This window comes from Alexandromys fortis, unplaced genomic scaffold (assembly GCF_014885135.2).
Source record: "Alexandromys fortis isolate MF-2015 unplaced genomic scaffold, M_Fortis_MF-2015_v1.1 scaffold_78, whole genome shotgun sequence".
NCBI lineage: Eukaryota > Metazoa > Chordata > Mammalia > Rodentia > Cricetidae > Alexandromys > Alexandromys fortis.
In genome coordinates, this window is record NW_026067977.1 from 5,099,774 (window position 1) to 5,117,734 (window position 17,961).

The following is a 17,961-nucleotide window of genomic DNA, read 5'->3' on the forward strand; positions in this document are numbered from 1 at the left end:
AATGCCCTGGCATTTTAAGAGCTCTGAAGCTCATGCTGAAAAGAAACTGGCTTAACATTGTTTATTACAAGCCTCTGGACCAATACTTGTAAATATCAGTATGTTTAGTTTTGGTACCCTCAGGTTCAGAAGGGATGACTTTGGAACTAAATTTTGGTTCTAGTATTTACTGTGTGATTAGGATCGAATTAATCTTCTCTTTAACCCCAGTGTTCCTGTTTGTAAAATGGGGTTGGGTACTCCATTCATACAGTTGTTACAGGGATGAAGAGGGGGCAGTGTATGGAAAGCACTTAAAATAGGGCTTGGCTCATAGTAGGCAGTTAAAGCTGGCTTTTATTTTTACTACTTGGTCCTGTAAACAGCTCTAATAAAGTAGATTGTTGTTTACAGAGTAATCTCATCCTTTTGTGTATGCTAAGATTTTTTAGGAATTGTCTAGTTACTTTGAAATAATTATAAATTGCAAAAATTACCATTAGAGAAGTCTATTTCCTTTTCCAGTTTACTTCAGTGGTTGTGTCTTACATAACTATTGTATAATACTAACACCAGGAAATTGACATTGGCACAATGTATCATTTTATCATATGTAGATTAGTGTAACCACCACCGTAAACAAGGCACAAAACTCTCCAGAAAGAGCTCTCATGAACGTTCCTTTTGCAGCATTAGGCAATGTCTCCTTACCTTCTCTACTGTTTCTGACCAGTAAGAATCACTAGTCTGTTCTCTATCTTTGTAATGTTGTCAATAGAGAATATGATGTACTTGGGGTCTTTTGAAGCCAGCCTGTAAACTCAGCATGAGATCATCCATGTGTCAATGGCTCTCACTTTTTCCGCCCTGGATAGTATTCTCAGCAAGGGTATACAATGATTTCTTGGATTTAAGGGCATTGGTGTCTAGTTTGGCACTACTAGAAATAGAGGTTCCCTTTCAGAGTTTTTTTTTTTCCCCATTCAGAAGCAAATTTTTATTTCTTTGAGGAATGTTCTTATTAGGTCATATGGTTAAGTATATATTTAGGGGTTGTTTGTTTCTTTTCTTTCTTTTTTTTTGGTTATTTTTTTTTATCAGGTTGCCATACAGTTTTTTTTTTTTAAATATTTATTTATTTATTTATTAAGTACACAGCATTCTGCCTGCGTGTATGCCTGCAGGTCAGAAGAGGGCATCAGATCTCATCACAGATGGTTGTGAGCCACCATGTGGTTGCTGGGAATTGAACTCAGGACCTTTGGAAGAGCAGGCAGTGCTCTTAACCTCTGAGCCATCTCTCAGCCCGCCATACAGTTTTTTTATGACGTGTTTTTTTTCCTGAAAGGGAGCATTCTCTAGATAAACAATCACTGGAACACCTGTAATTGAAAGCTTATTGTTCTTGCATTGAATTTCTCTTGCGCCTTTGTGAAATCACTTGTGCAGATGATGTCTTGGTTTGCTTTCTGTTTCTATGATAAACATCATGACCGTAACAGCATAGGAAGGAAAGAGTTTACTTCACAGGTCGTCATAGTCCATCATGAAAGGAAGTCAGGAGCAGGAACTCAAGGCAGGAACCAGGATGCAGGAACTGAAGCAAAACCCACGAAGGAATGCTGCTAGCTTGCTCTATTTGTTTTCTTCTATCATGCAGGATCACCTGCCCAGGTTTGGTACTCTCCAGGCCATCTCACATCAATCATTAATCAAAAAGATGTCCCACAGACTTTCAGTCTGATGGAGGCATTTTCTCAATTGAGGTTCCCGCTCCCCATGTGGCTCTAATGTATGCCAGATTGACAAAGCTAACCAGCACAACTGAAAGTTTCAGGCCAGCATGGGTTACAGAGCAAGTTCCCAGCCAGCTATGTTGGTAGAGAGCTTGCCTAACTTGCAAAGCCCTGGGTTCAGTCCCCAGCACTGCCCCAAACTGGGTGTGGTAGCACTGGTTGTAATTCTAGCACCTAAAAGGTCAGAGGTTTAGGGTCATTCTTTCCCACATGTGAACTTGAAGCTGGCCTGGACCCTGAGACATTGTCTCAGAACAAAACAAAAATCAGTTCTTCTGTCTCTTATTTTACAAGTTACTAAGATTGGTTTTTATGTTTCAGATTATGGGAAAAACCTAACACATGAAAACCATGTGGGATGTAAATTCTATGTCCACAGATAAAGTTTTATTGGAGTGCAACTGTCTGTACCAGTTTTTGCATTATAGAAGCAGAGTAGGAGTAGTTGAGGCAGAGACCATATGCCCACAAAGCCTGCTGTGTTCTTCTCAGAGAAAGTTGCTTACCTCTGACTAAGAGACCTGTTCCTGCACATCAGCCCAACAGTACTCAGTCCAAATTCACGGATAGGCTAATTCCAGATATTACCACTTCAGACACCTGGCATGACTCATAAATAGTTAGAAGAAAAACTTGGCATGTGAGTGGGACGTAAAATAATTTTCAGAGGTGAAGTAACATGCTTGAAATTTTCTAATGGTGGAACGGAACATTGGGCTCCTAAGAAAAAACACCTCAGGGTCCACTTCATTCTTTCTGTTCTGTTCGCTGGCTAATGCTTTATAAAGAAATATTAAAAGATTTCCTCTGTCTTTTAAGCAGTATGCTTCAGACTACCTAAATAGCTCCCTGTATCCTTTTTTATCCTTTTTACCTGATCTTAATTTTTCTCTCTCATTTGTTATTGTTCACAGAAGCATAGACCAAAGATATTCCATCAAAATTAATAGTTTCTTTTTAATTGTTCTTGGTTAATAAGTATGATCTTAATTTATTAAGGAAAGAATAGGAAGATGATTGCCTGCTCTCAACTCCATTATCATCAAACCCCAGACTTGCTCTTTTATGAGTCTTCATAGTCAGCTTTTCTGTTTTCCAGTTTTGACCCCCTTAAGTGCTATCATGTGGAAGTCTTCTGTGCTACCCAAAAGATACTGGGTGTGATGTCACATTTCTGTGATCCCAGCATTTGGGAGACTGACTAAGCATTGCTAGTTGTAACAGGACCCTGTCTCAGAAAATAGAATGATATTGATAGAAACATGTGATTTGTTTTTGTAGTAGAAATGGAGAATTATTGGGATTGTATTAAGTGTATATATACACACACACACACACACACACACATACATACACACGTGCGCTTGCACACACATACTCACAGTCTCAGTTGTCAGAAACTTCAGGAAATGCTTTTTCCTATCCACCAGAGAGGAAAATATTCTTGTCAGTAAGGCATGAAAACTTCTGTATAGCATAATGATGCTGTCTTTGTGATCATGAATTGTAAAGGCATTATATGTAGTGAATACAGTAATATTTTTCTATATTGGGACATCATATAGGCTAGCATCTAAAGACCATTAATTGTAATTAATGGATAATAACTGGATAATCTTAGATAATAATCTGCCAGAGTGTTTAGGGAGAGGTGGAAAGGAAGAAAGTATACTGTATTGTAGTGGAAGACTGAATTTTGGAGTTAGGTGGATCTGAAATTTGACTGTCAGCAAATTTATGACCTAATAAAAGTTACATCTTGTTTCAGATTCTGCTTCAATCTTTGAAAAAGAATTTCTGTGTTTACTGGACTGAATTTTTGGATTAAAATGAGATAACGAATAAGGTCCTAATAGACATTTTTAGTGAGTCATCTATTTTTCTCAGACTTTCTCCACTTTTGTGTTTCATTTGTGGTATACTATCCCATACTCTGGGCCAATAATTTCTAGATTTAATCTGATATCCCAGAGTTCTTGACAAGCATTTAAAGGAATGTTATTCAACCCTCATGATGCAGACTTATGTGACAGATTCATTCTCTTTAAATTCTCTTTAACCCTTGCAATGACATCTAACATGAGTGTTAATACTGTTTTAAGGCAAGAAAACAAAGGTTTGGGGGTTTCTGGGTTTGTCCAGAGACTAATAAGCATCAGAGCTGAGATAGGTATCTCAGTCTTTACTGTGAAGCATCCAGATGGGCACTTTTGGTTTTGTTTGTTTTTGTTGTGCTATAGCCCAGGCTAGCTTTGACCCCACAACTCTCCTACCTTACTGTGGGTTCTGGATTACAGGGCACATAAATATCCAGCTTCAGCTTGTTCTGTATGTGTTTGTGTGTTCATGGTCTTACTGGTATGGTACGCGTGTGGAGGCCAGAGTTCTGTCTCAGGAGTCACTCTTCATGGAACTTGCCCTTTGTTTTAAGACAGTCTCTCCCAGGGCCTTGGCTCATCTGTTAGATGGACTGGCCAGTGAGCTCCAGGGATTCTCCCCAGTGTTGGGGTTCCAACCACTTTACTATGGTTGGCTTTTTGAGGTGCTTGTCGGGGATTGAACTCAGGTCCTCATACATGTGTACAAGTCCTTCACCAGTAGAGCTATTGCTTGCTCTTAAATGGCACTCTCTGCCTTTATATTTCCACCATTTCGGGGTGAAACTAGTAATTAGCATTTATTATTTGTTTTAGTCTAATATGACAAGTATTTACGTGCATTTTTATAGGAAAATACTCTGTCTCCCTTCCTCCATTTCATTAGTGAGAAACAGATACTAGTTTACAAAAGGTGAGGCCACCTCATTGTGGCAGTGCAAAAACAGCTACTCAGGAAGACCATTTGGCAGTGTTTTACAAAGTTGAACGTACTCTATGTGATGTGACAGTTCACATACTATTTTTTTCTTTTTCTTTTTTTCAAGACAGGGTTTCTCTTTAGCTTTAGAGCCTGGAACTAGCTCTTGTAGATCAGGCTGGCCTCAAACTCAGAGATCCGCCTGCCTCTGCCTCCTGAGTGCTGGGATTAAAGGCGTGCACCACCACTGCTCGGCTTCACATACTATTTGGATTTACCCAAAGGATTTGGAAACTTATACTTACATAGAAATTTGTAGTAACTATATTCATAATTGCCAAAAAATATGAAACAGCTCAGATGTTCTTCAGTAGATCAATAGACAAACTGTGATGCATCCAGTGGAATAGTATGCAGCTCTAAAACCAAACTGAGTTCTGAAAAGTGACAGTAACCTTAAGTGCATTAATACTGCAGTAATAGAAGGACCCCAGTCTAAGAGAATTACATAGTGGGCAATTCCAGTTATGTAACACTGAAAAAGACAAACCCATGGAGACAATAAAAAACTGGTCAGTGGCTGCTGATAATTAAGATGGAGACTTGTGAATAGTCAGATCACAGGATTTTTAGGGCCATTAATCTGCCCCGTATAATATTGCAATGGTGGGCCGTGTCATTTGCTTTTGTTCAACCAAGAATGTCCAGTACCAAGAGTGAATCATACTTTGAACTGTGAGTTCTGGGTGAAGAAGATGTGTCAGTGTGTTCAGTGGTAGCAAGTGTGTGGCTATGGTGGGCCTGTTAGTAGGGGTCTATGGGAAATCTGTACAGTTTGGTCACTTTTGTTAAGAACATAAAAATGAAACAAAAAACATCCAGCCAACCAACCAACCAAACAAACAAAAAAACCCACCAAAAAAACAAAACCAAACACCAAACATGATGTTTTGGGCTGAATGTGTTCGTGTAACTGTAATGGTAGCATCCAGCAGGCTAAGGCAAGAGGATCAGGAATTCAAGGCCAGCCTGAGCCATGTGATAGTTTCAAGACCAGTTTAGGGTAAATAGTGAGACCCTCTTTCAAACAAAACTTATTTCTCCAGTGAAAAACAGTGCAGTTTTAGGAAGTGGCAGAGCAGGGTTTCTACCTATCTAGCTGTTATTTAGCATACGAGGGTGTGTGTCCAGTGTTGAAAACAGTGACTCCAAAAAACTGGCTTCAGAAGGAGCCGCTTTTTGGTTTCCTATTTAAACCAGGTTTTTATATAAAATTGTAACTACTCTCAAGAGAAGCACAAAGAATTTATTCCCCCAGTATTTCTGGCATTTGGGAGACTAAGGTAAGACAACCTTCAATTTAAAACTAGCTACGTTGCAAGGTCCTATCTCCAAAACAAAAACTAAATAAATAAATAATTTTTAGAACACAATTTTAGTTCTTTTTTATGATTATGATATGAACAATTATTGTTTTTATGATAATTTATGATAAGATATGAACAATTGTTTGCTTATCTACCATGGTTGTTAGGAATTGAAGATACCATATTTCCTAAGGCATAGTTTTCAAGTATGTGTGCACTTGTGTGTGTGTTTGTGTGCTTGCACAATGTGTATGTGTGCTTGCTGGTCCTGGGAACTGAACCCAGAACTTTGAATGCTAGACAAGTATTCTCCCAGTGAGCTATACTCTAATCTTTTTTTTGCATTAGTGAAAACTAGTGTGATGTTAAAAGTAAACTAGGCTATTTGATGATAGATGGTGTTAGCTAATTTGAGGACTTAAGTGATAATTTTATGTATTCTAAGTGTAGTAATGACCCTTTGAAAGGGAGCCAGCAACTTGTTCAGATCACTGTCCCCGTCTATAGTATGACATGCTTTCTGTATATTGAGTTTCAGTTTTATACGTAATATAATTCCTTAATATAGGTGAAGTGTAGTTTGGTTCTTTGCTGTTAAAAATTGATGTGAAGGCTAGAACATCTGCCTAGCTCTGCGAGAAAGGGTAGGTTTAATTGCTGTCACTGCAAAAACAAATCGGCACAAGAAGACAGGGAGAGAAGCCAACAATGAGGGGCCAGCAAGACCCCTCACTGCGGAAAGGATATGGCAGCAGAAACCTGGTAATGAGTTGGAGCTCTAGAACACACATAGGTAGATGGAGACAACTTCATAGAGTTGTCCTCTGATCTCCACAGAAGCACCCATGCACATACATACAATAATAGTAACCAATAAAAGAAACCGACAATGGAACTGAAGACAGTAAGTTTTAGCTCTTACACTGTGGAGAATAATTCAGAAAGGGACTTCCTGAATACATTTTCTATGGGAAAACTAAACCACTGTACTAGAAATGGAAAGATCATGAAGGAAGCCTTTAGGCATTGACTCCCCCCCCCACTTTTTCCCCTCTCTCTTTTGTAGACTTTTAAATGATTTTTTTACTCAAAGCAAGGCAATTGGCATTTTTTCATTTTTCTCCTACAGCAATAGTGGTCTATTTCATGTAATAACCAACAGCAAATGGATGCCTAGGCCATTCTCAGTTAGTTGTCACCACTGCAATTTAAGAATAAATTTTATTTCTTCATGTAAATTCATTAGCAAGTAGGAGATGAATGGTCTCAAATTTATCTACAAAGAAAGGCAGACTTTCTGTGTCTCAGCCTGAGAAAAAGAGTCTACATTTGAAAAGCAGGATTAGCTAGGGACAGATTGGAGTTTGTGAGATTCCAATTAATTTAAGGTTCATTTAATTTTCTTTTCTTTTTGAGGCTGTGTTACATTAACTGATTTTTTTTTAATAAGAGTTTTTGGCTAAAACCAAGAGACTTGGCCATGTAGAAATACCACTGATAAGCAAATAGTAATATAGAAAATGCCTAGTAGTCAAGGCACTTCCTTCAGTGGCAGATATAGGTCATAATTCAGTTTTTATACACCTTCTGAAACTTAAACCTGATATTTTCAGAGATATTCTTGTCCCCTCACCCTCCCATGAAATTACTCGAGGATTTACTGGGGTAATTAGATGAGTATTTTTAAGTTGGTCTAACCTTTATATTGAATAACATTTTGTTCCTTGAGAAATTGCCTAAATTACTGATTTACTATTAGGCAAAGTATTTAGTTTTATTGGTATAAAATATAAATTATTTGAGTGTTTGAATTATGATCTAGTTGTATATAGTAAAAGATTGGTTATATTTTCAGTTTCCAGTACAAAAAATTTTATGTATGTTATATAGTTACATTGTAAGTTGTTTGTAAATGAGGAGACTTTTTATTGTCTTCTTCCCTCTCCCACCCTTCCCTTTCTTTGAGGCCATTTCTCATTCTGATTCTGTACTCCAGACTAGCTTAGAGGTTAGTCTCCCTCTGCCTCTTGAGTGCAGGAATCACGAGGGTAAACCACCATGTCTGTTTTTTGTTTGTTTTAAAAAAGCATGTTTCAAACACATTGTACATTGTTCATATTCTTTAAAAACTTTGACTTGCATTAAAATAGTTTTTTAGATTTCATAACTGTGGTAGTATATGGCCATTTGGAATTTTAAAAATGGTTTTATATAGTCTTTATACTAGTTAGTAATTATATATTATGCCAAGTAAGTTCACTATAACTGGGTATCTATGTTTACTGAATTACTTATGTTGGAAATGCTTATGCTTGATAGATAAATTCTATATAGTAAATGCTAGACTATATTTGAAGATTAGTTAGGAATATAGTCACTTAATCCCAAAGATTTGGTGGGGGGCAGGTATATTTTCCAACTACTAAATAAAGGATGTCTTTCTATTTTGGGCTTGTCAATTTTGGCAAATTAAAACTTGAGTCAGTCTTTAAATGATAGCATTAATATGCAATATTACAAAAAATTAGGAAATACAGATAGGCAGAAAATATAGACATTTATAATCCTCCTACCATTGATAACTATCAAGAATACCTTAGCACACATCCCTCCAGATAGGTTTTGTGTTTTCTGTATACAGCACATACACAGATGAAGCAGATTGTCGCTGACTTTAAATCTTTTGCTTCTCTTTAGAAAATCATGCTTAGTTCTTCAAATGCCCAGCTCTCATTATTTAGAACTCATTCTGAATTTCACCTCTCTAAAAGAGCTTCTCCAACATTTAGGCAGCTTTTAAACCTTCAACTACCTGGTAGTACTGTAGCTGCTTGATTTCCTCTAACTAGATTATAAGGAACAAGAAAGTAGAGAAGGTTGTGTCTGTACTGTAGTCAGCACTGTAGCCCTAATGTCGAGTGTACCCAGCACATGGTATGTATGTTCTTAGTAAGGTCAGGTGAATGCATGTTTAGTTAAAAAACAGTGGAATCAGAATAAGTGTAGGTTAAGTGCTCTGGAATAAAAGATAATATATACTCTAGACAGATTACCTGTGGTCTAGAAGAAAGGTGGAGATTAACTATGTGGAATCTGGAGTGGGAAATGCTGTGGTGGCTGCAACTGCAGCCTTTCTGCTTTTGTTCCCTACTCGCTTAGGTGGAGAAGTTACCAGTGCAGGCTTTCCAGAAGAGTGACAGTATGAGCATTTGGTGACGTTATGTATGCCAGTCCCTCACGCCATAATTTATAATGGTTAAGAAATATTTGTACTATGTAACTACTAGAATTTAATCACTATAATTAGGCATTTTAGAGGATTCTACTCTTGTTGTTTTAAAAGATACTGTCATGCTATTTTTGTAGACTTCTAGTCATTTCTTTGACTTTGACTTGGAACTGTATTTTCTGGATCTGGAGTTTATAAATATTTTCAAGGCTTGTGCTACATGCCCACCAAATTGTCATTTGAGAAATTTTTTTTTTTGATAAGGATTAAGTGTTTTTGAGTCTAAAGATTTTCTAGTTATCATTTATCTATAATCTTGGGTAAAACGGCTTACCCAAGATTATAAACTCTCTATACTTACTATAATACATTTATTGTATACTTATTATATACTTACCCAAGAACCCAAGAAGTATACTCTCTACACTTCATTTTGCTCCTCTGTGAAACAGTATGGAGAATAACTTCACAGCTGGTATGTGGAAATGAAGCGCTGTGAAGAGTGCTCTGTACAGAACCTGGTGCAGAGGAAACCTGGTCACCATTTGCTGGGTTTTGCCTCTGTGTTTTCTGCTGTGTGTGTGTTGCCTTTCTTTTACTTTTTCCCATGAGAAGAAGAAAAGGGCTCTGTTTCAGTTCCTTTTTTGAAAGAGTTGCTATAGAGCCCAGACTGGCTTCCAATTCTTAATCTTTGTTAGACCCCCAGATGCTTGAATTACAGGTATGTGCTACCATACCAGGCCCAAGTATATGTTTCTGAAGAAAACTGATGACAGCAGAAAAAGGGGGTGACAAAAATGTTGTGAGACAAAGGGAGAAAAAAGTTGGGAGTAACAAGAATACCTGTAGAGCATAGTAGGCAGGACCAGCGAGGTGGACAGTAACATAAGCTTCAGGGAGAGCGTGGGCGGCAACCTGTCGTCAGTTTATAGTTCCTATAGCCTTTATCCCTACCCCACCCCTGCAAGACAACATGTATTTTAAAAAGCCAGTTTGATAGGTAGAGAAATGTTTTATGGCTTAATTTGTCTTTGTTAATAGACTCACAGTAAGACAGGAACCAACAAAGTTCACTTTAGATTTTGAATAACTAAACAAATACTCCATATAGTGTAGTACATGCTACTCCAGTGTTTTATCTTCATTACAAGTGGTGTGTGTGTGTGTGTGTGTGTGTGTGTGTGTGTGTGTGTTGCTGCAGAGGGAATCCATGGCCTCGCATTAAGTGTTGCACACCACTTAACTGTAGTTCCAGCAGTACCTCATTATTAGTTTTTTAGTACAGTCTTTGACCCAGAATATTACTGTATTTTAAGATCTTTGTCTCGTTTTTGTTTCTGATGATAAAAGATGTAATAATAAATTCTCAGAAATTAAGGAGAAGTTATTTAATTTTAGATCAAATACCTTAAGACACATGTATATTGACACTGGTCCTAGCAACTAACTTATTTTTAATTATTGTGGCCAGAAACAGCAGATGAAAATGGTAAAACCCAGAGAGCTGATGATTTTGTCTTGAAGAAAATAAAGAAGAAAAAGAAAAAGAAACACCGAGAAGACATGCGAGGAAGACGCCTTAAGATGTATAATAAGGAAGTACAAACCGTCTGTGCTGGCCTGACCCGCATCAGCAAGGAAATTCTCACCCAAGGACAGCTAAATAGCACTTCAGGAGTTAATAAGGAGTCCTTCAGATATCTGAAGGATGAACAGCTGTGCAGACTAAATTTGGGCATGCAAGAATATCGGGTGCCCCAGGGAGTACAGACACCTTTTACAACGCACCAAGAACACTCTATTCGCAGAAATTTCTTAAAAACAGGTACTAAATTTAGCAACTTTATTCATGAAGAGCACCAGTCCAATGGTGGTGCTCTCGTCCTTCATGCTTACATGGACGAACTCTCATTTTTGTCTCCAATGGAGATGGAGAGATTTTCTGAGGAGTTTCTTGCTTTGACATTCAGTGAGAATGAGAAAAACGCTGCCTACTATGCTTTAGCAATAGTGCATGGAGCGGCTGCTTATCTCCCAGACTTTTTGGACTATTTTGCTTTCAATTTTCCCAACACTCCAGTGAAAATGGAAATTTTGGGCAAGAAAGATATTGAAACAACCACCATTTCAAATTTTCACACTCAGGTAAGGTAAAATTATTGTTCAATTGGATAGTAAATATAGTGTCTCAACAGTATTAACCTTATTGTGTTGCATAGCACACACCTGCACACATTATAAAAATTCCTGGTAATAAAAGTACTTCAGACCGCCTGTTCTTTAAATTGTAATTCCTAATTGCTGAGATCTTTGGTGTAGGACTTGCTACTTGCTTGAGGAAATGTTTTATACATCATTGTGAGTTTATGGAAATTGGCTTGAAAATGAATCCAGACTTCAAACTCAGGTAATACTACTGTAGACTGTCTATAATTTAGTGTGATAGCCTCACGATAACATTAGTTATGACTCTGATACCAGGATAGAACACTTAAGGGTATTGGCTTATTTATTTACCAGGTTTTGCTTACATTCTTTTAGTAACTTGTTGGCAGTCTGTCCTAGAAATACACCCCAAGTGTATGGCTTGGGAATGTCACTGGAGAGACCGCCATTGCCTCTGCTCCTTCTGCTTGGACACTGTTGTAGATAAAGGATATTCTGAAGCCTTGCTTGGGCAGTTAGGCTTAAGTCAGCAGGGAACTGTTCCTTTCTAATATGTTTTTAGCCAAGTGTTCCTTTCAGTGGGGTTATTGTAGAGATAAAAAAGAACAATAATAGAGTCTGAAGGTTTTTAAAATTTTTTGGTTTGCTTGCTTTTCTCAGAAAGATTGTGAATGTGAACGGGCAGTACTAAGCTATTCTGTAGACGCTGTGATTCAGGTGTCACTTTTTAAAGATTGTATGGTCTGCTCTTTCAACTTTTAGAGTGATTTACTGCCATTCTTTTCCCTTAAATTTTTTTTGAGGTAAATAAAGTTACATAATCCGACTCTCAGCTGCTTATATTATAGTGAATTCAAGTCACTTTGACTTGCCTGAACCTTCCTCTAACTTGAATTTTTTAGTGAGTCTTACCATCCTTGCCTCCAACGAGGGGAGTATCCAATTTAGGTGTATGGACTTCAGACTTTTTCTAATTGAAGTTCTCTCTGCAGTAGAGAGAGCAGGAGCAGCTAATCTGGAGAGTTCGCAAGATGAGTCTGCCCAAGATGTTGGAACTGGATGTGCAGTAAAGGGCTTCGTCTTGGATTTTGGCCTTGTTACCACAATCAGGTACCAAAGTACAGACTTTTGTAGTACATTTTCCTTTCTTTTTCTTTTTTAAAGGAGTTTTGTCCTTTGAAAGTTAAAGAATCCTACTTTTATAAATACTGCAGAAGAGAAAAGAAACAGCTCTAATCTAGTTGTAGTTAACAGAGGTGCTGCTGAGAGCGGATTTTACATGTTCCATCACTTTTTTTAGATTAGAGAAATAAATTTTCATTCTGACAGACCAGCAAGCATATCTGAAAAAGAAGTCAGAAATTTGTGGGGGGAGATAATGGTTTTGGAAAGGTGACTTTTCAACGTTCATATTAGTCTATAGTTGAGTTTGTATGTCAACAGACTAATTAAGACATCTCAAAATAATATTCCCTGCTGATTTTTGTCCTCCAGTTAATTTTTTAAATGGAGCTGATATTTAAATGACTGTACCAACAACTTACCATGAGATTCACTTTGTGGTTTATAAAATAAGTACTCTTAAAGAATATGCTAGATTATTATGGAATTAGATATTGCTACTTTAGACATACAAGAGAACTGAAGGTTGTGGGTCTTGTTGCGCTTGGTCTTCAGGAACTTAAGTTTCGTATAGCCCATGAAACTTGAAGTTTGCATTTGTAAATGTTTGATGGATGTGGAAAAGTAGGCTAGCATGTTAGTTCACATTTGTTCACGGCGTGTAGAAATGTTTTCACATTCATATCTGAGCATTTGCAACAACCAGGAGGTAGGTAAGCAATCAATCTCTGTTGTCCATTGAAGAAACTGTTCATTTGTTAATGAAGTCATAAATTTAGAAAGTAGAAGAGTCGGGATTGAAATCAAGGCTGTCTGACTCCTTCTGTAACTACAGGAGAAGAGATTGTGGTTGTGAAGTTAAAATTGTGTCTCATCTTAAAGTAGAAAAAGCTTTGCTTTTAATATTTTTCAATAAATATGCTTATATTATGGGAATTAATTGAACAATTGGGATATTTTGGAAATCTGTTTTATAGTCTTAGGAACTTCTGTTAAACGTTAAATAAAGTCATAATAAAAATTGTTTTTTTCGTTTGTTTTTGTTTTTGTTTGTGTATGTTTACTGTTTAATAATGTAGCCATAATAGTTGTCTATGACTGTATTTCAAGATACTTTCTTCTTCTTCTTCTTCTTCTTCTTCTTCTTCTTCTTCTTCTTCTTCTTCTTCTTCTTCTTCTTCTTCTTCTTCTTCTTCTTCTTCTTCTTCCCTCCTCCTCCTCCTTCCTCCTCCTTCCTCCTCCTCCTTCCTCCTCCTTCCTCCTCTTTCACTTATTTTTATTTTATGTGCATTGGTGTTTTGCCTGCATGCATGTCTGTGTGAGGCTGTCAGGTCCCCTCGAAGTAGCTGGCAATTGTGAGCTGGCATTTGGGTGCTGGGAATTGAACCCAGATCCTTTGGGAGAACAGTCAGTGCTCTTTAATCATAGCCATCACTCCAGTCCCTGAACACTCCATTCTTAAAGGACTAGCTGATAAGTTTAACCTAGTAGGGAGATGAGTAAAATAGCAATTATAAAACAGTTTAAGAAGAATAGAGGTGTGCACAGGGGAAATCCTGTTGTTGAGAGAGCAGAGTTTGTGGTGATTTTAGAAGGTATTTTAAGACACGTTATGCTTAAGGAGGTTCTTAGAAACAGATCAATACTTGACTTTGTGTACTCATTGTTAATCAAAAGAAATTTTAGCCTATGCAAAATACAGTCTTGAGAATGTGCCACATCCAGGGAACTGCGAACAGCTTGATAAGCAAAAGGGCGTTCTCATTGTTAAGGATGGTAAGAGTGAGGAAAGGGAGAGAAAATAAGACTAAGGGGTGGTTAAAAGTGTGAAGCTTTATATGATATACTAAAATCTTTTTCTAAAGATAATGGGGATTATTAATGACTTTTAATAGGGGGAGTACAACAAATTATAAAGATTAAAGGGTAAGGTCAAGAAAACTGATAAGGTTATTATAGTAACTAGAGAGAAAAGTTCTATGTCCAAACTGATGTCTTTTGGAGAAAACAATGAGATTTGAGAAATTATTCAATGGATGTTAACTAGATTTAATGGAATAGGGTTAGTTTTAAGATGTGGCTTAGAGAACTAGGAAGATGATGGTGATAAGGCTTGTTCCTAACTAGATTTATAACTTAAATAAACTCATTTATATAATGTATGTTTTATTACATGGTATTATCTCTCTTCCATCTTGTACCTCCTGTTTCCTTTTCATGTCTCTTGTCACCTCCCCCTTTCTTCTTCCCAGAGTTCTCTCTTTCCCTGGAAGTCCTGCCTAACCTCTACCTGTCTAGCTATTGGCCATTCTGTTCCTTATTAATCAGAAGGTGCCTTGGCAGACACATCTTCACAGTGTGAACAAATATTCTGCAACAGGGGTGCTGTGGTATTTAAGAGATCTTTTGATGTATTTTTTACTTCTACTCCTTCTTTAATAATAGAGATTGAAACCAGGATTTTGTGTGTGCTGGGCAGGTGCTCTTCTATGGAGTCTGTAGGGCCCAACTGTTAAGAGATATTTTGAACTAGAGATGTACATTTAGGCTTATGTTTATAAAGATTTAGTAGCTGGATATGTGGGTCTAAGGTTAGGAAATGCAGGTTTTGGATTAATAAACATGTAGGCAAAGCAGAGATGGTAGCAGAATGGGGAAGAGGTAAAGGTAAAGGCGCAATGTACCTTCATGTAAGTGTGAGAATTCGGGAAGAGACCAAAAAAGGAAGGCAGACTAGGATATGTTTCCTAGATTTTATCTATAATGGAGTAATTAAAAAATTAAAACATAGCCTACAGGTGAGATGGCACAGTGGTTAAAAATACTTGCTGTGCAATCATGAGGCCTGGATTTGGATTCTAATGCTCATTTAACTAGCTGTGGGTCTTAGACACATTTGTAACTTCAGCTCAGATACCCTCTTTGCACATGTGGAGGCATACACATCACACATGTGCATGTACACTTACAGACACAAAATAAATCTTTAAAAAATGATACAGCATATGATGGATCAAATAAGATAAAGATGGAAAAGTGTTTGGTTCACAAGTTAGGAATTTAATTGAAAATATTTCAAGACCAATACTTTGCAAAACACTGTGGTGGTGGTGAATTTTAAGAATTGTAAATTATAGCTTTTCTTTAGAACCTTGCTATCAAAATATGCTTGAGTGTTTTTGGCATCACCACAAATGTATGCTCTTGATTTTACTGAGATTTTCCAAATCAGAGTCTGCGTGTGTGCAGATTCCTTGATGATTCCTATGCACATGAGGGCTCACTAAGCGCTGCTTTAAAATGATGTTTTCTAGCTGGAGGAGGTTATACATAAGCAGCACATTCCAGGAAGGATTTACCTAATAATTGGTAAGGATGGTAGTTTAAACAGAGATGGACAATAATTGGCTACAATAAGTAGTCTAAAGATATCTGAAGGTGGTTTCTGAAGTGCCTCATTCCAGATTGCCACAATCACAGAGTTCTTAACAGTTAGCCTTGAGCTGGAGAGATGGCTCAGTGGTTAAGAGCACTGCCTGCTTTTCCAAAGATCCTGAGTTCAATTCCCAGCAACCATATGGTGGCTCACAACCATGTGTAATAAAATCTGGTTGGTGCCCTCTACTGGCCTGCAGGCATACAGACAGAATACTGAGAGTACTCTATACATAATAAATACATAAATCTGTATAAATACATACTGTATACATAATAAATACATAAATGTATACATAATAAATAAATCTTAAAAAAATCAATTAGCCTTTTGGAATCTTTAACTTAATCCAGGCACCTCTGTTTTCTCTTCTGAGAACTTCAGCTCATGAAGTAAACTATAGGCTTGTTTTTTTGTAAGAAAAGTTAGATCTTCTATTACTTTTATATTTTTAAATTATTGCATTAGCTCAAGCTAGGATCCATGTATAGACTGTTTTAGAACCTTTTATAGATAGTCCTCAACTATTTTAATACTCCAAGAGGTAAGTTCATTTTGTCAGTTGGAACTCCAAGCTTGTTTGATCACTATCTGCTACAGACTGCTAAAGGCTAGCTTTGTGAATTTGAATTTCTAAAAGAACATGCATATATATTAAGACAGTGTTTTTATACTTCTGTAGGAGTACCATTTCTAATTTTTAATTGGTTATTGACTGAGTACCAGATTTGACCAAAAATGTTTAAATGTTTGTGGAATCTTTAGGTTAGTTAATGGAGAAATACCATAGAAAAAGACATTATGTCTTTTTTCTTTAAAAATTTTATCTATATACACTTTGGGAATAAATGTGATTTATGATCTTTTGAATTAGCTGTAAATTATGGTTATAGTATTAGATATTTGAAAACTCTTTCTAGAGATTTTAGGCTAAGTTGTTACAGCTCTACAATAAAGTCTTAGCTCCCTGTTTTATAGGAGTCCTGAAGCATCAGAGGAATTGTTAAGAGTTTGAATCTTTTAGTCCTTGTAAAGACCACAGGGCATTACGAAAGAGGAAGTCATCTTCAAGTCCTTGTTTCCTATATAGATGGCAATATTTTGGTTGTCACCTTCCCAAGATCAAATAATGACAGATCCTTAACAAGGAATTGTTTTTTTCCTCTTCATATGAATGGTATGGAAGTCTAGGGCTCAGAGCTTAGCAAACTATAATGTGCATATAATTCAGCTGAGAATCTTACTTCATCTTAATGTGTATTGGTGTTTTGCCTGCATGTGTACCTATGCATTGTGCATATGCCTGGCTTCTGCAGAGACCAGGAGAAGGTGTCAGATACTTTGAAACTGGAGTTAAAGATGGTAGGAACTGCCATGTGGCTGATAGGAACTGAACCCAGGTCCTCTGGAAGAGTAGCCAGTGCTTTTAACCTCTGAGCCATCCCAATATAGCCTACATTTTTAACACTCCCAGGTAGTGTTGGTGATTCATAAAAGACCACAGGTCTTAACATTTATATGACTTGCACATGAAAGCAGTAGCAAACTAACAATACAGTGGTGTTAAAATGGAAGATGGCTCACTATATAACAACCACATGGTTGAAGGGTATACATGAAGAAGAATGATGTATATTTTTCAGGGCAGATGTTCATATTTTAAGTTCTGATAATTTATTTCTCTCAAAGAATTTCTGTACTTAATGATCAGAAATCTCACCGAAAGGCATACTTAAAAAATATAGTTAGACATGTTTTCCACTGCATCACTGGCCTGAGTGAGAACATACCTTTTTAACTTTGTTTGGGTAGTAGTACTTCAAATGTTACTTTTATAGTTGTAATATTCTAAAAAAGGTAATATTTTGTAGGATTGGACTATCCAACTTCAATGTCTTGTTTTAGAGAATAACAGACAGTTATTTCACTATCATGTGTTAGGGTAAGGTTTATTACCTCCCTAGCCTTTGATTGATATATTGACATTTTTTAATGTTGATAATTGTGATGAAGAGTGGAATTAGTAAAATGGTGTGTAATTGGGAAAAAGATAAACCCTTGAGGAACTCT

General features: G+C 36.9%; 1 protein-coding gene across 2 annotated transcripts in view; it reads left to right on the forward strand.

Moving 5' to 3' along the window:
• Nucleotides 1–17,961, forward strand: part of Rsbn1 (round spermatid basic protein 1) — a 50,261-nt gene that overhangs the window by 2,775 nt on the left and 29,525 nt on the right. For both annotated transcript variants that reach the window (XM_050157484.1, XM_050157485.1), the window contains exon 2: nucleotides 10,639–11,312. In XM_050157484.1, coding sequence (XP_050013441.1) covers nucleotides 10,639–11,312 — 674 coding nt within the window. The remainder of the gene's footprint in view (nucleotides 1–10,638; nucleotides 11,313–17,961) is intronic.